At 41.4% G+C, this 25,771-nt stretch overlaps 2 protein-coding genes across 7 annotated transcripts in view; one reads left to right on the plus strand and one right to left on the minus strand.

Annotated features, from left to right (window-relative positions):
• DOCK1 (dedicator of cytokinesis 1) overlaps window positions 1–25,771 on the minus strand; it is a 371,865-nt gene that overhangs the window by 178,425 nt on the left and 167,669 nt on the right. The gene's annotated exons all lie outside the window — the stretch shown is intronic.
• The window catches only part of INSYN2A (inhibitory synaptic factor 2A), a 61,253-nt gene continuing 37,098 nt past the window's right edge, over window positions 1,617–25,771 (plus strand). Inside the window, exons 1-3 of one of the 3 annotated variants that reach the window (XM_083741084.1) lie at window positions 3,542–3,889; window positions 4,286–4,403; window positions 19,159–19,240. In XM_083741084.1, coding sequence (XP_083597210.1) covers window positions 19,171–19,240 — 70 coding nt within the window. In that variant the 5' untranslated portion in view covers window positions 3,542–3,889; window positions 4,286–4,403; window positions 19,159–19,170. Of the gene's footprint in view, window positions 4,404–19,158; window positions 19,241–25,771 lie in introns of all 3 variants that reach the window. The other 2 variants (XM_083741083.1, XM_083741085.1) reach the window with 2 other exon arrangements.

Below are 25,771 nucleotides of genomic sequence, written 5' to 3' on the forward strand. Positions count from 1 at the left end.
TGCAGCAGCCTCCCTGTTCTTATCTTGCCTGTGGATTGTGACAACAGATAACCAACTCTTCATGTGCTTAGAGTTGCAGTGGAAAACCACTGGATGGTGGTGACTCAGAAACATGCATTTTCTGCTATTGCCCTATTCATTGGAATGCTATTTCTTCTACCAGGGACACCAACGCCAGGGGACCAAGCATTTTTGGAGCCCTGCAATATGGGGTGCAGCCCCCAATGTTCCCTACTGTCAGGGAGTGGAGGAGGCCGAGCATGGGGCTGAGCACAGCTTCAGTGACCAGCTCTTCCTCTGGCTGCCATGCAAGGCTGATGAGCATGAGAGAGGAAGAGCTGCCAGCCACTGCATTTGGCTCTGTCCCCTGGCTCCTCCTGAAACGCCACGTGACATAACACACATGATGAAGCTTCCTCAATCTTCAAGGCAACTTGGCACCTCTTTCCCCTACCATATGGAAAGCACTACCAGTTACCTACTTTATACATCTTTTCCCCCTTCCCAACCAAGCTCCCCAACATTCCTCCCCCAGTCTTTCCCTGACCAGAAATCTGACCATGTCTTTTTATATATTGCAATACTTTGCTGCATTTTTGTGCTTTTAGTACTCTTGGGTTGTGTTTTAACTGTTCTACACCACTACAGGTTTAAATAAACAAATAAGACCTTCATTTTCATCCTGTGGCATGCAATAAAAGTTCACCATAAATGTTCAAGACAAGGCAGCTGCTACTCTATGGACCCACTCTAGTCACTAGAGCATCCAATCCCTGGCATTGCAGCAAATCTACCTCCACTCCTACGCTTTAACACCTATACTGCTAACTCTGGCGAGTTTAGTGTTCAGATCAATTCATTCCTGTCTGCAGAAGACACCTAACAAGTAGAAAACTATACAACAGAATGATTGGCTGCCATCTCTCTGCCCCAACATTAAAACACATCACAGCGTCATCTTATGGAGATCACCAGAACAATTATACCAGAGGGTGCATTGGCCACTGGAGCTGGCATTATTCTGCGAACTGTGTCGTGTCAAGATCATTAAAGCTAATCCTAGCTTCTCTATGGAAAACAATGCAGTGAATCGGACCAGGCCTTAAATCTACCCCATAAATCTCCCACCCTGTTCTGCTGACCTGTTTAGTGGCTGCCATTGCAAGGCAGAATTGATGGCAGCTTTTGCTCCAGTGCAAAGTTTGAACAGCTCTTGGCACCAGAGCAAAGGGGAAATATTTCCCTTTGCCTTAAAGCTAAAAGCACAGCAATGGCACCATTATATGCAGCTACACAGCAAGCAGATAAACAGATTTATATTTATCTGAGGATAATCTTAAAGAAGGGACGCGGGTGGCGCTGTGGTCTAAACCACTGAGCCTCTTGGGCTTGCTGATCGGAAGGTCGGCAGTTTGAATCCCCACAATGGAGTGAGCTCCTGTTGCTCAGTCCCAGCTCCTACCAACCTAGCAGTTCAAAAGCACATCAAAGCGCAAGTAGATAAATAGGTACCGCTCCGGCGGGAAGGTAAATGGCATTTCCATGCACTGCTCTGGTCTCGCCGGAAGCGGCTTAGTTATGCTGTCTGCGGACAAACGTTGGCTCCCTCGGCCAATAAAGCGAGATGAGCGCTGCAACCCCAGAGTCGTTCGCGGCTGGACTTAACTGTCAGGGGTCCCTTTACCTTTTAATCTTTAACAGTCCGGCCTGAAACACATATCTATATATCCAAACCACAACTAATGATTGAAGGCAAGCACTGATAATCACCTTCCACTGATCCTACTGTTTAATCATAGGAGACCACTAATTCACCCCCACCCAGCTTCCAGAGTATGAACTACAGGGAGCTTGACCCCCTCTCTGCATGAAAGGACACTCTGCTCCAACTGCAAGTTACCTGGACCAGAAGAAAAGCCCATGCTGGCCTCTACCACTATAGGCCGTGGGCAGTAGGAGGCTATACATGAGCCTTTCAGGAAGAAGATCATGACAAGGGGAAAAACCAACCTGGCACTATCAATTGCTCCATTGCTTGCTTTTCTCTTCCCTACTATTTCCCTTTTCCTTTTGCATTTTATTATAGAATCATAGAACCGTAGCGTTGAGAGGGAACCTGAGGGTCATTCTAGTCCAACCCTCTACAATGCAGGAATCTCAACGAAAGGATCCATGACAGATGGCCATCCAACCTCTGCTGAAGAACCTTCAAGGAAGGAGAGTCCACCAATTTCAGAAGGAATCCATTCAACTGTCAAACAGCTCTTACTATCAGAAAATTATCCCTGATGTTTAGTCGGAATCTCCTTTCTAGTAACCTGAACCGGAAATCCTTTTCGCATGCACTACTGGCAAGCCAAGTGTCTCCCATCTTATATTTGAGCAGCTGGTTATTCCTGCCTAAGTGTAAACCTTACATTTGTCCCTGTTGAAATTCATTGGGGGGGGGCAGTTTTCCAATTTGTTAAGTTAAGGTCATCTTGAATTCCTATTCTGTCTTCTGTGGCATTAGCTACCCTTCCCAGTTTTGTGTCATCTGCAAATTTGATGGGAATCCCATGTATGAAAACGTGGGAAGAGACTGTGCTGTATTTAAAAATAAGTGCACTTGTTAATTTTTAGGCATGTTATAAATGTTACAATATAGTAACACACTTAAGAAAACCGAACAATGAGAACAAAAAATGATTTAATAGTTTAAATATACATGCACATACAAACCCCAATTAACCAGAAAATGTGAATTATGCAGAAATTTAACTGATCTTTCCAACGCACTCAAAATGCCACACTGAAACCTATGCATATACATAAGTCGTATTAACGGTATAGTCATAAACCCACTGACTATTAAGTCCCATTGAACTCAGCCAGATATATGTCTTAAGAAAGCTTGCTTTAGCTCTTATTGCCCATGTCAGCAATGTCCTACTGGAAAATTAATGGAAACCTGGGGTGGTTTATTAAATTCTGAAACTTATTGACTTTAGAGGTTTTTCACTGTTTAAAAAAATAAAACAATTCTTGACTACTTTTTGCACTACACGTGTATAATTGGTGGAGAAACAATCCCCCACCTCAATGTCTCTGTTGCATCCAAAACAGGTAAAAACCCCATCCTTGAGAACTGAGAAACTGTAGCAACTACTCTACCCCAAACACAGGCATCTGGGGTTGCCAGAGGTCCCTTCTAGGTCATAACACGTCAGCCAGGCAGGTCCAGTTCTAGAATATTTTGAAGCAAAATTCTATTTTAAAAAATTATATAAAAAACCCCCAACAAATTAATTGCGGGGTGTTTTACATTTTATAGTCAAACAGGGTACACTGATTTAAGTTATAATCAAAACCGCTAACTCTGCTGTTTTCCTTTTCCGATTCAGCCTCAAGATAATGTAAACAGTACTCTATGTCCTGAGTCTGGAAATGCATTTAAACTGTAATGACAAAAGGGCAACGCTGTAAAGAGAAGGGGAATCCAGATCCATCCCCAATCTCCCTTCTCCAATTTCCAAAGGGTTCGCATGTGAGGTCCGTCCTCCTCTTCCTTGTGCTATCCCTGGTTCCCCGTCCATCACTGGAAGAACTGCATACTGAACTCAACAAGTTCCCGGTCACACCGGCTTCCTGCATCAGAGGGAACACGAGAACTCTCCCTAGCGGAGAGCCAGCGCCAGTTCTCGTCTCTTCTCCGCCGAGCTACACACGCGCGCACACTCACACACACACACACACACGCGCACGCACCGAGCGCCAGCAAAACAGCACACGCTCCCCTTTCTCTCGTGCATTCCCAAAAGTAGGAGCGGAGGGAGCTCGCCCGAAGCCTCTGCCTGCAAGACGGGAGGACTACAGAGAATGCTTCAAAGTGAACACATCAAGAAGCCAGGTTTGACGCGGGGGCTGCTTGAAAGGATCCCCGCCACCCCCTTCCTCCCCATAACAACCTCCCACCCCCACCCCACCCCCCGCACCGGCTTCCTTTTTATCGTATGTGAGATCACATCGAAGGCACTGAATTGCAGTAAATGAGGACATTTTCCAGACTGCGTGGCTCCTGCTGCTGCTGCTACCCTGACAATTGCTTCACGTAGTCACGGCTGAATTAATGTTTCACTGCGAAATCTAACGAGGAGGAAGAGGAGGCAGCGGCGGTGCTGCCGGTTGGCTGGCAGCGGTGACCAAGTCTCCGGGAAGCAATTCCACCCTCCTCCTTCTTCTTCTTCTTCTTCTTCTTTTTTTAAAAAAAGAAAAGAAAAATCCCATTGGTGTTATCTTGCAGCAGATGCTCTTACAAGAGTGGATCGTTGCTCTGCAAGCTTGCAGAAGTGAGCCGGGAGAGATGCATCATCGCAAAGGAACTGCACAGACCTTTACTTATTTGTAAGGAAGCGTAGGAAAAGGTAAGCATCGCACGGAGAATCAGCCCAGATTTTGTGCGGACACTACTCGCCCCCTCCTAAAAAATTACCCCCCCCCCCACTTTCCTCCAAACCCCAAAAAGCTGCTCAGAGATTCCAGAGGGATCAGAGTGCTCGGGAGCTTCGACATCTCCCCGGAACGAGGCTTCATTCCAAAGAGTGAGTTACCATGGCTGCCTAATTAAAACTTCACAAGCAGAAGTGTGAGCAAATATGCGAAGCGTGAATTTTGTTATAAGGGGGGGGGGCGAGTGAGGGGGGGGCGAGTCGTGTTATGCAATAGTAGTACGCGGCTGCCTGGTAACGCGATTGCATCTTATAAGTTTCACGGCAGAAAGGGGGGGGGGGGGCGAGCTGGGAGAATACCACTTCACATGTCCTAGAATTTGAGCGTTCTAGAAAAATGCCATAAACCTTGGCCGGGTCGTTTTCAGTTCACATCATACAAACTGCTGAAGTGCTCAGGTGACGGTGTTGCTGTTTAAGGGGGGGACTATCCGCGAACTCCTCCGGGCTGTTGTCTCTCAAGACTCCAGCCCCAAACCACCAGCTACCCAGCCATTCTTTTCCCCAGCGAAGGGACTAATTAGATTTTGCCACTGATCTGCATGATAATGGAGAACACTACGAGCAGATCTCCTCCCCATCGGTAACTTGCGGTGAGTAGATTAGTCACAGCTAGCCCCCCCAAAAAAAAATCCTTAATCATATATTAAAGGGGTGCAAGCGTGTTTGCTTGTTCCTAAAACATCGGATTCTGGTTTGACGCTGCCTTTCCCCACTTCTTACACGTTCAAATGGGAAGTCCCGTCCACCTGCACCAGGCGAGCAAGACGAAAAGGGCAATAGCGCGCCTCCGGCTCCAAAGTCACCGGGGCCATATCGCGGCGGGACTTTGCGTCCTGCAGCCTCATGCTGGCGGGGGGGGGGGGAGCGGGGTCCGCCTTGCGTCTTTAGCACTCGAAATAAAAATCCTCTCCTGTGACCTCCGTCTCTCTCCACTTCATAAAACGCTAGAGCGAGCTCCGGCAATCAGGGGGCAACATAGGTTGCAGCTAGCAAGCCAGGGTTTGGTTTTTTTTTGGGGGGGGGTTGCTGGAGGGTTGAAAGATAAGTCTCTCCTACCATTCTTTACAATCTGGAAAGCCCTGGAGTAGGTGTGTGTGTGTGTGTGTGTGTGTGTGTGTGTGTGTGTGTTGGGGTCTGTCCCAAAGGAGCAGCAACTCTCCCTCTTCGCCCTCTGTACTACAAAGCTAGGCTAGGCAGTGAAGCGGTTTAAATTCGACCTTGTCTGTCTAAACAGCTTAAATCCTACACAGGCATATAGTGAGGGAGTGTTTAACTCCTTCGGAACCAGAAAGTTTGGACAGATCCATTCTCCCTTCCTACCCTAGTTCCAGAAATCGCACCCCCCTCCCGCCACCAGTATGTTGCTATAGTGTAAAGCAAACTGACACAGAAAGCATCGGTGCACATATGTGATTCATTTTTTAAGTTTCTGTTCCCCACTATGGGGATGCCTTTCATATTTATATTCTGCTTCTCTGATTCTGTGCACATCAAGGTTAACACCAAGATGCTGGATGAAAAACTACTGGCTAGAAATTGTCAGATGTGACCATTGCAATGCATTTTAATCACACCGATCCACAAAATGTTTAGGCAAAAATTTGAAGCATGAAATCAAAGAAAAATCATGTGTATGTTAATGTTTATGCACTTTGCTATTAGAAAGAACATAAATGGGAAAGTAATGCTTGAAATCAAGATATACTTCATTTTAGCATTTATTTTATACTCCTGCGTATAAGCAGAAATAAATTCAAAGCTATAATACGTGATGAGAGTAATGGTCTGTTGTCCAAACAGATGACATAAGTACATCTGGTAGGTTGTTTATGTATATTAGGTGAATTGCTATTACACTCTGTGCATAGCTTTCTTAAAAACCAGCATGCTGTGGTGTTGACTTAACACATGAACTTGTGTTATAAATAAGTTTTTTATAGTGGAATGGGTATCATTAGAACCTTAATCAAAATGCTGTGAAGTTATCCCTTCATTAAAAAAATATGTAAGAACAAAATGGGCAGCTGCTCCATTCAATAAATTAGTACAAGTTAATTATGAATATGCAGAAGTATAGCCATTAAAACAATAGAAATCATCAATAAAGAATCCATTTGTTACTGATGAGGAGGGGGGCTTTTAAACTATTTGCCATTCAGTGCACAGATTTGTTCATTAAGCTAACAAGCAACCACTCTTGCAGGACTGACATCCAAACTAGAAATCAGGAAAAAAAAACTAAACTGAATTCAGCCAATGAGAAATGGGTGCAAACAACAGGCAAGTAGAGCACAAGAGCAACAAAGCAGTGATGGGTGCTTAGAACTGAAGATATAAATTAGCAAGCTGAGAGAGCAAAAGGCAGAAATGCATGCCATGCATTCTTATTAACCCCAAATGTACTTGAACATGAAATATCCCTCACACAACACATAAAATTATAATTTTAAATTCTTCATAAATATCCATTCATTTATTAAAACAACAATTACAAATGCACTCAGCAGTATATTCTGATTTTATTATAGTTTTAAGTCATTACTAGGTGTATTAGGTGTCCTGTAAACCACTTAGAGATGACTGTGATTAAGCGGCATACAATTATTGAAATAAAAATAAATATTCATTGGTATTTGCCAGTTTGGGGTTGGTGGCAGGAAGACCTGAAAGCAGACCATCAACATGGAAGCAAACTAAAGGAAGGTTTTATGTTGCCTTAGATGTAGGCCTCAGTGTTGTTTTGCACAGGCAGAAGAAACTCAGTCTTTCTTACAGAAAAATGCTCTTTACAGTTTTATAATGCAATTAGATTTTCAACATCATGCACGGCAGGGGCAATAAATAATAACTGTAGAGCAGGAGTACCTAAATTGGAGTACAACAGGATTAGGACTCCCATCATCCCTGAATGTTGGGCCAGGCTGGCCAAGGGTGATGGGAGTAGGAGTCCAACAACATCTGGAAGGTCACATGTTCCCTGTCCTCTCTGTATATAAATATTTCCCAGTAAATAATATTTTCTTGAGAACAATAGTTTTATTTCTCAGACAAAGATGTAGTGTGTATTACTTGAAAATGGGGGCTGCAGGGGTGGGAACAAAAGCTCCACCCCTTGTTATGGTCACTAGCTCTCATGAGTTATAGGGTGACCTTCTGAAGGGGAAGCCTCTAATACTTGTGGAGACTCCCTGTGCATTTTAGAATCTGGAAAAAAATGAGGGAAGGGGGCTAATAAATCTCCTTCTCCCCTTGCACATCTCCATAGCATACTTTATGAACAACTGAAGAGGCCTGCCATATGTGTCCATCACTTCTTGTTCTGAACGTTATCAGTGATTTTCACATTACCCCATTGTTTTCATGCACATATTTTTCAAACATTCACCAGCTTCTTCCAAAAGGAATCAGACTGCGGTATCGAAGACTTTCCACCATGATGGATGGAAATCTGTTTGGCAGACACTGAATGCACTCCTGCACCAAATACCTGAAAGATGTTCTGCATGTTATAAAGCCCTTTTCCTACATCATCCTTTGAGGGCTGCTCTGCCTGTAATGTGCAGTAATGCCGTGACAAATCCAGTTGCAGTCTTCTCATCAGTCACATTACTATTTGAATCGGGGGCATAATAGCTTAGCAGTGGAGTGAACTGGCTGTACAATAATATTAGTATTTCACAGAGCTGTAGATTTGGAAGGGACCCTGAGGATCATCTAGTCCAACCCCCTGCAATGCAGGAATATGCAGCTGTCCCCTATGGGAATCATACCTGCAACTGTGGCATTATCGGCACCATGTTCTAACCAACTTGGTCCAAAAAGGGAAATCATATTACCGGTATTTCTTCTGCCCTTCTCCCCTCTCCACCATTGCCATTCAGGCTATGGAGTAACTCTATGACGCCACCATACAAACATGCACACAGACAGACAATATTATCTTGTTGCCTGGAAATAAAAATTCAACAAACATTGTGTGTAAAAAAACCAAAAACCCACTTCCAATTATCACAGAACAGTTCTAATCATCTTTTAATTCAAAAAAGGGCTAGTTAACATCAATTGTTTCTTAAAGTCGATCAGACAGAATTTGCTTATATCACAGATAATGGTCTGCATCGTCACATAATAAATTAATGCAGAAATCCCATTCTAGGTATTAAGAATAGGCAGAGGACTAACAAATCTATATTCAAACAACTAATTCCACATGCTTTATGGGACCTTGGACTTGTGTTTCTGAAATATCTGCCTCTCATACTACATGGCAAGTTGCTTTTGAGACTAGGGGTGAGGAAAGCTGCTGAAAATAACATAAATTCCAAGTAAGAATTTAGCTTGGAAGCATTTGGCCCTAGGATTCTGGCCCTCATCTGTAACCCTTGATGTGGACCAGCCAGAACAAATGCTCACTTGCTTAAGCTCTCCAAAAGTAAGGATTTTAAGGACTTTGGTGCAGTATTATCGCCAGTATTATCACCTTCCCCCCACCAAACTGGAGAAGTGACATGGAGCTGCAAATAAGACACAATGTTACATGACAACATGCAAGGTTGTACAACTAGTCTGGTATTCATATTTACATATTTTGAAGCCCTAAGATTCATTATTAATTATACAGAACATGATCAGATGTTCTTCTGTGGCACTGCGAAACCTATTTACTGCACCGTTTATCACTTTCAGAAAGAGTAAAAATAACAACTGAATGCATGTAGCACAAAGCTAATCGGCAAAAATTTCACAGGCAGGTCTATTTTGTGTGCATACTTTTTTGCATAATATCCTCACTGGGTTTTAGACATCAAAGCCCCTTTACCTTCCCCGCCATTTCTTTTACTGGTCAGCCCACTCACATCAGTGCAGCTGGTAAAGTCCACCACATGAGACTACATTGCCAACTTGCAAAGAGATTTATGTCAAGATGCTATCAGTGTGAACATAACATGTTTAATGCTTGTAGATATCATCATTCATGAGCCACCTACAAGTGATTTAAAGCCCAAATACACTGCAATATAATTCACTTATGACTAATGGTATGACATACATTCCCAGGACAAAATTATTCCAATGACAATTGTAAACTCATACAGGAGGTAGAGCCAATCAGATCTCTCTAACCAACCTTTTAGACTGCACACCTCCAAGTAGAAAAAGCAGCTGCTGTTAAAGCAACCCAAAGGAATGAAAGCTATTCCCAAGATAAACGAATGTTTGAATTTCCCTCCAAATTATTGCATAGTTTAGCATTTCACAAGCCCTAGCATGTTTTATTTCCTTTTAATATCTGCATCCTTACTAAGTAATTGACAAAATGAATCTACAGTGTGTGTGCATGTTTGTGTGTGAATACTACACAACAGGTGGCGCTGTGGGTTAAAGCCTCAGCACCTAGGACTTGCCGATCGAAAGGTCGGCGGTTCGAATCCCTGCGGCGGGGTGCGCTCCCGCTGCTCGGTCCCAGCGCCTGCCAACCTAGCAGTTCGAAAGCACCTCCGGGTGCAAGTAGATAAATAGGGACCGCTTACCAGCGGGAAGGTAAACGGCGTTTCCGTGTGCGGCTCTGGCTCGCCAGAGCAGCGATGTCACGCTGGCCACGTGACCCGGAAGTGTCTCCGGACAGCGCTGGCCCCTGGCCTCTTGAGTGAGATGGGCGCACAACCCCAGAGTCTGTCAAGACTGGCCCGTACGGGCAGGGGTACCTTTACCTTTACCTTTTTACTACACAACTATGAAAGAGACTGGGCCATATTTGACGTTTGCAATCCAAGGAAGAGATGAAGAAGAGAAAGTATTAAATAAAACCAGGAGCCTCTTTACCTTGCATCTCACCGACTCATTTGATCATTTTGCTTTATTAGTTGAAATTATAGTATTGTTTTGTAAATTTATCACCATTATTCAATTTCTCTTCTTATGCTTTTCTTAAACTGTGAAGGAACATATTATTAAGGGTGCAGTCCTAACTCCCAGGTGGCAGCAGAGGGTTAAGGGAATGGCACAGTCTGCATTACATCCACAGCCTTGCTGCTTGCACCAGTCAGAGTGGAAGGTGGCAAAAGGATAAATAGTCTTTCATTGCACCATCTCTCAAACTGGCACAGCATAAAAGCCCTGATCAGGCCAGCTGCAGTCACATGATGACAGCAGGGTCAGTGTAAGATCCAGTAGCCGTGATCCCTTTCCACCTACACCCACCCCCAACATGCCCAGCTTTGGGGTTTCTGCTGGTGAATATACCACTCTTTCAGTGGGTGCATGGGGGGCTTCTCACAGGCAGGTCTTCCCTGCCAATGATAGACCTGCTCTGTCAGCAAAGGCTGCCCGAGTTGGGCAGGACTTGGCAAAAGGACATATCCACTCCATCAAAAGTCCAGCCAGCATTTCCAGGCTGTAAATCTGGATTGCTCTATTAATCTTTGGTTGCTTTTCGTTGCACTTTTATTAGTTTAATGAAGATGTGTTCTTTTGCGAAACACACACACACACACACACACCTGCAATGTAAACATAGCTTATTAAGTATTAGGGAAAACTGGTTACATGGGAAAGGGCAATGAAAATATAGTTAAGAAATTAAGCAAGTTTTTATTAAGTATTAGGGAAAACAGGATATGGAGAGGGCAAAACTGGAGGAAAACTTGACCAAGAAATTTGTTTTATAAGAGCATGTGAAAGGTATTTTAGAAACCATTATTTCTGCTGTTCACCAGATATGGGTATGGGATACCACACGTTTTGTACTGTCGTGTAAAAATAGCTCCAACATTCCAGGGGTTTTAATCTTCCATGACATGTTAATGTTTAAAGCTGTCTCTCCCTATCTCAGCAAGATGAAAAGGACCTAGCCTTTTGCTACTTTTTTGGACTCAGGAATAAGTTCCAGACTTGCAGGCAGAAGGTCATCTATCCAGGCTCTGACCAGGACCAGGACCAGGACGAGAGGAATACCTAGGGTCCCTTGAGCTGAATTGGTCCTTCCCCCTTGAAAAACAACAACACTTTACTGCAGTATCCTCATTAGAAATTACAATAGTAGTTCACAATAGTATCTGTTGTCCTCTTTGATCCTATAAGTATTAAAACAATAACCACTAGATGCCTGATTACAGATTATTTTAAGCATTACAGGTTTGTTAAGAAAGCCCTCTTGATTATTCCAACATAATCCTAAAGTTTGTAAAGCAGGTGGCCAGAAACCTGCCATAACAGGGACTCCTGGAAACCCTATAGCAGCTCCCTAGTCTGGCCTGGTTTTCATGACATAGTTAGCCAAACTATTGCTTTCTGGGGCTACAGGAACATGCGAGCTCCTGGGCAAGAGCTCACAGCTTCTTTACTCCTCCCTTGTCTTCCTTTGCACATGTGCTAAGCTAAGCCTGTCACCCAAATCTGGGCTTGTTGTTAGGCTCTCTCCTCACTAACCACAAACCCTGGGACCAAGGAGAAGCAAAGCAGCTGCAAGCTTCTCTCCAGGAGCCCAAACATTTATGCTGTCCTAGTAAGTCGCAGTTTGGTTTACAGGGTTGTGAAAACCGGACCTATGTTTTGATGTCCAAGGTTAAACTATTAACAGGAAATGACTTTTAATATTTTTTTATCTAGCTGACTTTAATTTCTTAGGTATTGTGTGTTTTTCTAAGCTGCCATAGCCCTTCAGGCCATGAGATTTGCAGCAGGTCCCATGATGCTTCATCTTGGATGTGTAGAATTTGTCTCAGATGCTTGAATTTGCAAAACAACTCTCCAAAACTAATCACTGGAATTGTGAGACTGAGAAAACATAACATTAATGTTTGCCCAACTGAATCAACCTAAAAGTTCCTTCTAGCCCAGTGCTCTGTTTTCTGTAGTAGCTGGCCAGGTGACTTTCGAAATCACACAAGTAAGGTGTGAAGGCGAGAGCTCTGGAATAGCCAGAGGATCAGAAAATGGCCAGGAGGAAGAAACAGTAGTGTATTGGCTAGAGTGTTGAGTCTAGATTAAGGAGACTTAGGATCAAATCCCAGCTCAGCCAGTTCCTACCTCTTAGTATATACCTCCCTTGCAATGTTGTGATTAAATAGGAATCCCATGTAAGCTACCATGAGCTCCTTGGAGAAAGGGCAGGATACAAATGTGATAAATAATAGAATAGTGGTGTTAGGAGCAATTTCACATCCTGACCTCTGTAAATCCTTTCAGACCTTTTGGGTTTTCAAAACATTCTCCCCCCCACCCCCACCCTGCCCCATATTTCTGTGACTCCTGAGGGCTAGAAACCTACAGTTTTGCTCTTTTTATTTGAATTTGAAAATGCTGCTGGGTTTAATTATAGAGACCTTATTTTACACTCCGCAGTCAAATTGCTAACTAGAGATTTTGGGACACCTTGGAAATAATACACTTACTATTTTGGAATCATATATTTGAATACTCACTGATGTGTGAGTGCCACTTGTAACGAACAAAAGATTAGAAAAGATCAAACAGGAAGAAAAGAACCACTACCACAACCTCTATTATCCAGCAACTCCTCTTAAGACGTAATTAGCATATGGACCGATAACAGATGTTAGAGAATCCATATATTGCTGTATCCATTAAACTTCCTCACAGGTGCCTGAAAGCTATTTATCCATAAGCTGCTCCTGTGAGGCACAAAGGACATTTAAATGACCACAAACACATGGGCTGCACACAATTTTGTAGGCTATTCCCATGGAATCTGCACTGCTGCAGTAGGGAGGATGCAGAGTACATGGGGAAGATTCATAGGATTGGGGTGTGAGGCATGGTCATTTAAATGCCATTTCCACAGATAGGAGTTTCCCATGCAGCTAGGAGGATGCCTAAAGGACACTCAAATGAGCAGACAATGCGCTATTTCAAGTACCTACCAAAGAACGAGCAGCTTTCCCCAGCATTCTCATTTAAAACATAATTAAAAGTCCAAAGATATCAGTGTCACATCTATGTATGCTTTTAGTGATTCAGAATTTTAAAGATAAAGCATTTCTATTAACCCAAGATGACAAATGATTATGCTACTCTAACAGTCAGATATCCTCTGCATATTTTCTCAATATACAAGCCCCACTGTGTCCAATGGGACTTCTACTCAGATATATATTCATATGATTGCAGTCTAACTCTTTTAAAACAAGGTAAGTATTAATTTCTGTGACAGCTGAGTACATAGAATGGGCCTGATATTACAATTATGATGTTAAATATTTAGGACAATCAAAACAATGTTCATCTCAACTATGTAAAATGCCTCCACTGAAAACTTAGCATAGAATTCCCTATTTTTCTATAAAGAAAATCAAGCCTCTATCAATGTGCCCACAGCAGAAACATGTAGCAGCACAAAATTTGGCATTTTATGTAAAGTTCCTGCATCTGGCACCTGGTTCAATAGATATGAAAGGAAAACCTATTAGAAACATAATATGGAAGTAGATTCAAGTATCTGCTTTGGACAAAATTCTAAAGGTTACAAACAAATTCTTTTCAGTGATGTAATGATTTATGAATACCATCTATCTCATTTAACATAATGTCAAGGATAACCCATTTAAATAATTTCACACTAGTTCAAAGGTTGAAAAAACAATAAGGGCTGATAGACTGATGAGAAACTCAAAATACTAGTGCCTTCTCTGTTTTCTTTTCGACACCTGCTAAAAATGCTGATGCGAATTTCAGTACGTTTTAGTAATTTAACTTTTTGTTATTTGTTAGTAATTTAACCTTTGTATGCTTTAAAGTATTGTTTTGTGTAAACTGCTTTGAGGGTTCTTTTTTAAAACAACAACAATCAAGCAGTATATAAATTTTATGAAATAAATAAATAAATAAATAAATATACTTGAAATGGGCCAGATGTCTAAAGAACAGGGGCTTAAATGCCAATAATATTTTACTCAGCATGTTTGCAGTATGGGTCTAAAGCCATTCCACTCTGTCAATATCATTTGCATAAAGTTGTGTCCAAAATAGCTTGATCCAAGTTATAAACTGCTTGACAATTCAGACAAGTCTATCCTGCTATATACTGCCTTTACATTTTAGTAACACTTGTAAAAGGCTCCCATCAAACCAGACACACTTAACATTATTTGACTTCATGGTAACCAAAACTAGTTGTTCCAAATGACACCCAACTTGATATAAATGGCCAGATCTGTGCTGTATAACGTTATGGTATCGTTTGCCACAGCAGTTTAGAATATGAAGTTGTCTAACTATGCCAGAGCAATGCTACAGGTGCCATAGCGTTAAAGCCTTTGCAGTCATGCTGAATGTAAATTTGCTAGGGTGGTTGCACATAGTCATGAAGGTAGAAATGTATCCAAACTCGCTGGGGGGGGGGGAGAACCTATATTTTATCATCTGAATGACAGAGTTAACTTGGTCCAGGCTATTTAGTAAGTCTAAAAGGTAAAGGACCCTTGACAGTTAAGTCCATTCGCAGACGACTCTGGGGTTGCAGCGCTCATCTCGCTTTATTGGCCAAGGGAGCAGGCGTACAGCTTTCGCGTCATGTGGCCAGCATGACTAAGCCGCTTCTGGCGCAATGGAACACCAAAACACCGATCACCTTCCTGTTGCAGCGGTACCTATTTATCTACTTGTACTTTTTGGGGTGCTTTCGAACTGTTAGGTTGGCAGGAGCTGGGACCGAGCAACGGGAGCTCACCCCATATTAGGGATTCGAACCACAACCTTCCGATCGGCAAACCCAAGAGGCTCAGTGGTGTAGACCACAGCGCCACCTGTGTCCCTCTATTTAGTCAGTCTAATTAGCCATTAAAAGTATAATGTATGCTTTACTGTGCTGAGTAGCCATAGGGAACTTCAGAATTTCAAGCACTTGTTTTGCTTTCATCCTCCACCATACATTCTCATCAGATAGTGTTGGGGAGGGTTATGTGGGAGTGCTCTCTCATCAAGGTCTTTTTCATGGACCATCATAATTTTTTATGAATGCTGTTCAAGCCCACGCTTTGAAAAACTGTTTTATTAATTCATAAAAAAGGAATTCACAGATTGTCCAAAGTATCTCTCAAACAACACCTGCTTTCCCTCTCAGCGTGATGCTGCTCATCTCCTGAAGATGTAGTTACAGGCTATTTGAATCCCTAACAAAGGGCAAAAGTAATATTCTATGTATAATGTCTGGCCTTCTGGTTTCCATGGAGACAGAGCAAGGTTGAAAAATATGGAGAGTAGCTTTCCTCTTTGGAGGCATTCAACTGGGGGTAGTGGATATGGTGGAATAAGGTGCAAGTCTGGCCATGGCTGGAGTTTAATTGGATTGAGGTACAATTTAACGGGGGGGGGGGGGGGAGAATGATGTTTGATACCTTATTCAACTTAAAGTGTAGTGGCTAAATGGCCTGTGATAAATATAAAAAAGGTAAACTGAGCATGAATTCAGCTAGTCATGACATATTTTCCAAAAAAAAATAGCAACATTGGGAAAGACTCTGGGCTGCTTCTTGATCCATTAAAATATATCTCATTTTATGAACAAGAGGCAAATGCGCACAACAGGGTGTGCAGGATTGTTCTGATGTGAATGATCTTTCTAAATCCACTTGTCAGAAAGCCTCCTATGTCAGTGTGATTAGCAGAGATAACCCTCCTGGCTGCTGGATATGACATTACACCAATACTTGAATAAAACAGTATGAAAGATGGTTAGCTCATCATTAACTCCTCTTTATTGTTCCATACATATCTCCAGTCCGGAGATATCCTTTTACTCTTTCAGTTCATGACCAAATTTTCTGCAGCTTTGTCTTGCTATCGGTTGTCCTCGTTGCTTTAAATTTAATTTGAGAACACGGTTTCACAGTCTGAATTTCTCTTCCTGCTGTTATTATTTACTTCTAAATCATACTTTCATAAACACTATTTTTTTAAAAAAGAGGCTTCGCAAAATAAAGTCATAATGTATTATACTCTCCAGTAGAAGCCTTGGAGAACAGTAGCGGAACTCAAACTCATATTGAATCCCCCTCCCTTTTCTATTTAACACCCATTGTTTTTTGGATAGTCTGATCAGTATTGCAAAAAGTGGATGGTTTGTTGTTGTTGGGAGTTTTGGAGGGGAGGTAGCTGAGTGCAGAAGCAAGTCACCCTACACCAGCTTCCTGGCAGGTGAGATGCTGTTACTTAACAAGAGAGAGCAGGCAAAGTGGCAGGGAGATCAGCAAAATGAAAACACACCAGTAGAGCCAATCTGGCACTCCTGCCAGTGTGTTTGCAGTGCATCGACCTCTATGCTCCTCTCACTCCCAGTAAGCAACCCACCTGCCATAAAGCTATGGTCATGGCTACAACCCACTCAGTAAGCCACTTCTGTCAGAAGGGAGACAGGAATTGGCTCAGTGGGACCAAGTGGTAATTCTGCACGAAACAGCACAAACGCAGGTAATGGTTTGCAATACAATTATGATTGTTAGGGAAAGCTCGTTCTCTAATGTAAAATGGGCAGGCTTAAAGGATCTGTTTATTTGTTATTACAACCATGATGTCCATCAACCAGAGTCAGGTGCCACACAATGAATGGAAACAATACTACTACACTATAGTCATACACTGAGATAACCTGCAAATTCATATACAAATCTACGTCTGTGTTATTACTATAGGTCAAGACTGCCTTCACAAAAACTGAAAACTGGCCAGCAGAGCCACACAAAGTAAACAGTCCAAAGTAACCAGTTAATACATTTTACAAGAGTGGGAACATGAAGACTGAGAAGGAAGAGAATAGGACAATGACTATATTTTCATAAATAGCAGCTAAAAGGAAGAGCATTAATGTGACATGACTTGTAAGTATGAAGTCACTATAGACGAGGAAAATAGACGTCAGGGATCCACAGTTTGCCCAAAGATCAAACAAGTTTTGCTGTGCCTTTCATCAAACAACTGGGAATCAAAAACCTTACTGTTGTACTTTAAATGTGCCAGTATATCCCAATCTACCATCTGGCCAGCCCTGCTCTAATGAAAAGTGATCACATTTTAGATGAGAAATTGTGACCAAAGTCTAGGGGGTGAAAAAACCACCTTTAAGAATACAAGACTTTTGATTCCATATGCCTTCTTCTCTTAACCTAGAGCCCCTATTCCATACTGCTTTCCAATATGCTTTTGAAGCTCTTCAAAGGCCCCCTCTACATGAAGAACATGGCCTACTAAGGTCCAAAGCCTATTGAGCATGCAGAGAACATCACACAATTCTTATGACAAAAAAGTGGTGTTGTGAAGTGTCAGACTTCAAGGCTTGAACTGGTGACCTTATGGCCCAAAGCTTAGACCTAGCCAAGTGAGCTTTCTGTCTTATTTCAACACATAAGGTGACGGACATGTAACTACTTATCAAATGCTATTTGGAGCTATGATGTCTCAATGACAATTGCCCCTGTGATTGACAGGCAGTGTGAATCCTTTGAGTTGGTAAGCTATAAATACCAAGAGTCTAGGTCTTTCAAAGTTGCCTGGTCAGTAGGTGCCACCTGTCTGTTTGCACTTCTGGCCCTAGGTTCAACTTCCTTGAGATTTGGTTCTTCTTCCCAGATTCAGCTCAAAACATACCACCTGTTGTATGGAACAGCCATACAGTTTGGTTGAGTGGAAGAGTCAGTAGGATAACCATGCGAAACCAAGCCAGTTTTATTAAGCACCTTGAACCGCATGTGAAACATAAGCAAGTAAATCTGTCCTTCTGAGTAAGCCAGCTGTTACACGTCAGATTCCACTTGAAAGTCTATCAGTCTTTCAGTGGGGTTGTCTGTCATTTTCTTTGAATAAGAAACTGAGCAAAAAAATTCTCACAGCTCTACTGCACTTGTTGATTATAACCTGCTAATTCAAGCATAAGGTTAAATATAGTTTCTAATAAAAATGAGACACAAGTTAATCAATAGTATGTTTTATGTCTGAAAATGATTTATGTTTGGCGGGATGTTTTCTATTTCTAGGTATTTATATAGATTACCATTAGTTTGTCTACTAATGTCTTAAAAATTAGTTTCTAAAAAAACTTGCCAGTTTATGAACTGCACATTATAAATTGCAAATAAATATGAGATGTCTGCAAATGTCATTCAAAGCCACGATGAGCAGTTTTATTTTGCAAATGAGCAAGGAGATCACATTCATTTTTTAAAATACCAGTTGCAATTCTAATGGCAACATATTATGTTTCATACTGCTTTTTTTACATCAGGCTAATTCATATGCTGTTTCACTTCATATTCAACAGACCTTGGGTATAACTGCTAAAGGTGACATAGCTGCCATCTTAGGTTTGTTCCAACAACAGCAACAAAATGCACAGGGCCCATTTAATAGTTTGTATGTGGCTGCAATAATCAGATTGTATTGTACATACTTTTTTTTTAAAAAAAATGTTTTTTATAAATGCATTTTTTATTAAAGTTCAGACATTCAAGGAAGAATTTCATTGAATAGACACAAATATTGCAGTGTCAGAAAGCACAACACAATAATAGTGCCACCTTTGCTCTCTTGAAGGGATGGGGTCAGTGCTGTTCCTCTGTAAAGTAGTGGATTTTGCCATAGGTGGATTGTAGTACAACAAATGAAGCTTCCCTGAGAGAACATGTAACCTATCAGTAATGGAATATGCCCTGTATTTTAGGTGAGTGGCAAGATGGCTAAAGGAGCTGATAATGAGATGTGGAATCTTTCGTCTCCAGCCTCACAATCCCTTAATAGTGACGGTAAGTAATTAGTCATGCCATTTTATGATACCACTGTCTCAAGTCCCACATGTCTTTCTGCAAGTTTAGCCTTACAATTTCACTTCATAGGCCCTTTGTTTCATTGCAGATGGTCAAAATGTGGACTGCTCAGCTACTTCATTAACCCCTTTTCCTTACACCAGGCATATTGTCCTTTTAATTTGAACAAAATTTAAATTTTAAAACAGTGAATCATCTTTTTTTTGAAAAAGAAAAAGGTGTTGGTGATAAAGTCAGGATAACAGGATTCACCACATCCTTGTCAACAGTATGTAGGAACAATGGGATTTGCTGCACAAACCTGTAATATGTACTGCAGATGTACAAGCCATGTACAGCTTGAATGTAGACAAATAAAACAACACAGTGCATCAAAACAGCATAGAACAGGATTTCTTATACCTGCTCATAGATTGTTTTATGACACAAGACGTTGCCAGTCCACACTGGTTTGTCCATGTTGTCCAATACAGTCGTATCTTGGTTCTCAAACAGAATCTGTTCCGGAAGTCCGTTTGACTTCCGAAAACGTTTGAAAATCAAGGCACGGTTTCCAATTGGCTGCAGGAGCTTCCTGAACTTGATTGGAAGCTGCGGAAGCCACATCGGATGTTCAGGTTCAAAGAATGTTCGCAAACCAGAACACTCGCTTCCAGGTATGCAGTGTTCAGGAGCCAAAAGGTTTGAGTCACAAGGCGTTTGACAACCAAGTTATGACTGTATTGTCTACTCTTGACTGCCAGTAGCTGCCCAGGTTCTCAGACAGAGGGGTCTTTCACATCACCTGCTGTCTATCCCTTTTAAGTTTAAATGCCAGGAACTGAACCTGGATCCTCCTGCATGTACAATATGTGGTCCCTCAGTAGCACACGCTTCTTTCTGAATATCACTTTGTCCTGTTTAACACTGAGCTTGCTGCCTAAAGTCACACTGTGCAGCCTTTCTCTAATACTAGATATGTGGAGCTAATGATGATTGCTCCTGTCACATACTGAACCATCCACACACACAACATTTCTCCCCCATTTATTGCTGCTTCATAATTTCAGGGTTCAACTCAAGCTCTGAAATGCTCTAAAGCTAAGATCTGTGGATTGTGGTACATATCAAACTGCACCATATGCATGTTCAAATCACTGGAGTCCTTTTTGTTACTGTATAGAACACCAAGAACTTTAAATGGGCCCTCTTAATAAAAAATAAAGAATAGTAACATAAAAATATATACATTCATTTTAGGATATTCTTGTCATTACCCTATGGATTTGTCAAAATATTCAGTGTGAGAGCTTGCTGTACATTGTTTTCAAACACAGTTTAACACCATTAAACCCTAAGTAGTGGGTTCCTGGAAATTCCTAACATGACATAGATCACAAAATTTGAACCACTCACCTCCTGACATAACTGAACTGCTTAACATTTTTCACCAGCTTGTATCACTGTTGTTCTTAACTTTACTGCACATGGCTTAGCAGAGTATATTCTTTTTATACATTTGTTAAAAACAATTCACACAAAAGTGTGGTTTTTTTTTTTGTGCAGGAGTGCCAACCTCTTTTGTGCAGCTTGCATGTTCTTGCTGGCAAGAACAGGAGCAGCCAATTCTCCATCAGCCCAACTAGCATGGCCAAAAATCAAAGATGATGGGAGTTGTAGCCCAACAACCTCTGAATCTACCACATTGGCTACCTCTGCTAAATACATCAAGTTTTATGGTGAACTGTAGCATGAGGGTGTCTTTCACACCCTGCCACCTACATCACACATTCCTTCTTAAGAAAACAAAAACCCATAACCTGAGTTATACTGCAACTCGGTTGGAAACCTTAATAAATACACTGGGTTCCAACTGAGTTTAAAACGTTAAGATCGGAATGTGGAAAATATGAGAACAACAAGAGGAAGGCAGAAATGAAAATATTGGAGATCCAGAGATTCAGAGGTCCAGAGTATGGGAAGCCTGAAAATTAATAATTAATAATTTGGATTGCAATTTGGCTGTTTTTTATTATTTTTTTAATTGGATTATCATTTGATGGATTTGTTAATTGGATGTTCTTATTGGAAAACTAGTAAGAATGATATATATATAGGAACCCTTAATAAATACACTGGGGAAAAGAGGTCAAAGCAACAACTCTTTTTAAAAAAATTGGCAATCATGTGTTAAAGGTTTAAACCAGAAGTCTAGTAGTAACTCCAAAAACATTAGTTTTCTTATCTAACTGGAACTTTCTACAAAAATCTACAACAAGGCTTTGAATTATTAGTAATCCCATTATTAGAAACTAGCATGAATAATAGAAATCAACCATTGATTGCTCGTGCATGAGTTTGCTACAACTAGCATATGGTAGTGTTTTCCAGAATTAGAAAGGGTCTATCTACAACAGAATATGGGTTGTACCCACAGCAGTACCAACATTCTGCTGCCACAGCAGCACTTCCATTTCTTCTCTTCTTCCCACATGCCTCCAAAATCTCCTCCAGAGTGTCCCCCAACCCTCTGGAGAAGATTTTGAGGGCATACAGGAAACTACAGAGAAGAAGGGAAGGTTCTGTTCTACTAGCACATGTCCTTTGTGCTAGCTCAAGCTCATGCACCAAAGACATTAGCTAGCCTAATAAATTATCACCGAAATTAACTATCAGAATAGGACTATGGTCACTTTGTGACCCAGGTATATTTTACAAATATTCAATTTATTCCTAAACATACTTAAAATGCACAACTGGGATAGCTCAACTGGTAAATCATGAGACTCTTAATCTCAGGGGTCATGGGTTCCAGCCCCAAGTTGCAAAATATTCCTGCATTCCAGGGGGTTGGACTAGATGACCCTCGTGGTGCCTTCCAACTCTACAAATTCTATGATTCTGTGCTTCTTTAGATTAGTTAATTCAAATTAATACATAGGTAATTTATAAATTATCAGTTTATTGCCCAGTGAAGCCATGCTACCAATATTACTATACTGTAATACTGCCTTTTGAAAGAGTACCATGAAGTCAAGTAGAATGCCAATAATGGGATTTTGTAGTGTTAAACCAAATCAACAGACTGTTGTACTCCAACATCTCTAGCTGGAGATACAAACCTATGTATGAGAAGCTGCCATTCTTCACACCCTGTGTGGAGAGTTGACTTGGTTTGCCTTGATGGCTCTAGGCCTTCTGCCTTCCATAAAACAGGAGACATATTTAGACGTTTCCCAGGAATGTGGTGATGTTTTCATGGTAAAGTATTCTGAGGTTGCAGCGCTTGAAAGCCAATACAGTTCTAACTGATTCACTGCCATTGTGTTGTGCTGAGGCAAGAAGAGAGAAAGGATACAAACAGGTAAAAGCATGAACTTTTGGGTTGGAACCAGAATTCATGCATGCTGTTGAGGGAGGGAGGGAGGTAACCTTTGCTGATTCACTCCTCCAGCAGCAGCTTCCAGTGCCACATCCCAGGAGCATTGGGGACTGCAGTGGAAAGAAAGGAATCAACAAAAGCCACCTCTGCCAGCAGGTTACCTCCCCTGGATAAAAGGCCTTCTGCCAGTAGAAGAAGCTTTTCCATTTTGATCCAAACCGCCGTCTTTTTCGGATTAGCCAAAGTAAAGTTTGTGACTCCTAAACCCTTTTAAAGTTAATTCTCTTGATCTTGGTTGATATTCAATGCATCTGTTGCATCTATTTCATCTTCAAGTTGTGGGTTCACCTTTCAGAGGCTATATGCAAGCACATAATAGTTTGCTTAGGAGGTAAAAACCTTAAGATCACTCATTCACTTTCCCATCCAACTAGTAATTTATCTTGTCCACCATTCTTGCTTCATAGGTAGATTACCTTATTTTATGCTACTACTTGACTTAAAGCAGCAGGCAAGGTGGCCAAGGGAGCTATCCCATTTGGGGGGGACGTGATATATAAAGGGCCTTCACTTCTTCCCACCACCCATTTATGTAGCCAGCCAGATCCTTCCACACTGAAGGGATTGCTTCCTGCTAAGATTTGGACTGTCTTGGCTAAGATTTTTGTTTTAAACCTAGGCCATGTTTATCTGCAATGCCTTATTCCTTAGGGAAGTGAAAGAAAAGGCAAACAAGCACCAGCAGCTGTTATTCCACCTGAATTGTGTATATATTATTTTATTTTGAAAATGTACTCTACAGTAAAACAAGTGTTAGTTTTTTGTGATTTTTCAGCTAGTTAGGGTTGTTTTTTTGTTTGATTTCCAGCTACAGTTTTTCCTCACTGTAAAACCCACAAAAAAAATTATAAAAATGGATAAGGAATCAAACATGGCTGAATTCTCTCCTCATACAATTTGGCACAGTTCCTCTGAAATCAGCTTTTATTTTCTTACTTCAGCAATCAAATAAACTTCACCATGTGTATAAAACAGCTGTGAGGCAGCATAATAAACTAAGGTGTGACCCTCTGAGTATTCCCTGAACAGAACAGAGCAGCCACCTGCATCATCTTAGCTACTCTTAATAATTGAACACAATATGAATATTAAATATGCAACACAAGGTTCTGTATTTTGCTATTTATAAAAATTTCCTTGTTTAAATGACATTTTAAATGAAAAACATGGAATGCATAGTGCAAAACAGTATTTTCACCATGGAACACTAATTGTTCGGTATTTAAGACCAAATAAATTTTGATGTTTCCATTGCCATGAAAGGAATTAACAAGATGCATACTTTCAGAAACATTGGATTTGCTTACAAGAAATCTTGATGACTGCTCAAGCATAGCAGTGTATCCCCTAAAATCATTCCTGTCAATATGATGCATCACACAACCAAACCCCACTTAGCTCCATTCTCACTGTAAAATGACTGGTCACACATGCACATCTGTGCCCACACGATAACACCTAGACTTTGTTTTTGTTTTTAAAGTGTTTATCTTTTCAAATGTTAATAATGAAATTATCAAAAATTCAGTATAACCAACTCAATTTCAAATCTAATAAATGAAAGACCTCTAAGGACTGAAAAAGCACCTTAAAGAAATACAGAAACTCACCATTGTTTATTGACAATCACTCTGCAGAATAGAATATCCCCCTTTAAAAAGCTTTAGACAAAGGGACATTATTTATCATCTGTCTTGCAGTTCATATTTGGAACTATTCCAAGAGGGGGAAATTGTTATTCCCACCTTACAGAATAATGCAAAGTTAACTGTATACAGTTGCTTCAGTGCACTTGTCCCAGGTTCCAATACTCTCACTGACATATGTATGAGTAGGGACTGACCAATCCTTTTAATCATCATGGAAAATTAATAATAATTTATTATTTATATGCCACCCATCTGACTAGGTTATCCCAGGCACTCTGGGTGGCTTCCAACAAATTGGAACGTGATATAGCAGACACAGATCCCCTTCTTGCACACATGGTTCTCTCCAGCACCACCTGCCCCCAATAGTCACACACTTTCATCCTCCCAACCTTGTGAGAGCCAATGACTGATCCAAGATCATTTAACAAGCTGAACAGGAATTTGAATAATATTCCAAATCCAACCAAGTATCTCAAGTCTTTCCTCACCTGTTTCTGTCAAAGTAGAATCACAGAAACGTAGAGTTGGAAGAGACCCTGAGGATCATCTGGTTCAGTGGTCCCCAACTGTTTTTTGGCCATGCCCCACCTAAGCGTCTCTAAAATCCTGATATTCCCCCCCCCCCATGTCATATAATTCTTATTATTCAGAAAATGAACTCCTATTCACATGGAGGAAGCCTAAAAGGCCATTAACTTGGTCTACACAAGCTTTCAAATTGCCCCCCTTAAAAATGAAATTGCTCCCCATGTTGGGAACCATGGATCTAGTCTAACCCACTGCAATGCAGGAATAGGAAGCTGTCCCATACGCAGCTCAAACCTGCAACCTTGCTATATTTTGGATTACAACTCCCATCGTCCTTCACTATTGGCCATGCTGGCTGAGGCTGATGGGTTGTAGCCCAAAAAATCTAGAGGCATCTAGGCTGGAACAACTGTTCTTTCCAACATGCCATACTGGTACTCACGATGGAGGCATTAATACTGGCATTACAGAAGAGTTGCATGGGAACCTAAGATTATGTAAAAAGCTTTGGACACCTTGAAGTGGTTCCCATGACCCTCACATCATCATTGAGGCCACATTGCTCAATCAGAACTCACCTAAACTGATTCCCCCCCCCCCAACATTACCCATGAGATTACGCTGGGTGGTATTCAGCTAAGTTTTCCTTCACTGAAATTAATGGACCTAACATAGTCATGTTCATTAATTTAAATGGGTCTACTCTGTGTAAATTAGGGACGCGGATGGCGCTGTGGGTAAAACCTCAGTGCCTAGGACTTGCTGATCGTATGGTCGGTGGTTCGAATACCCGCGGCGGGGTGAGCTCCCGTCGTTCGGTCCCAGATCCTGCCCACCTAGCAGTTCGAAAGCACCCCTAAGTGCAAGTAGATAAATAGGTACCGCTTTATAGCGGGAAGGAAACGGCGT

This window comes from Podarcis gaigeae, assembly GCF_964106915.1.
Source record: "Podarcis gaigeae genome assembly, chromosome: 5".
Classification (NCBI taxonomy): Eukaryota; Metazoa; Chordata; class Lepidosauria; order Squamata; family Lacertidae; genus Podarcis; species Podarcis gaigeae.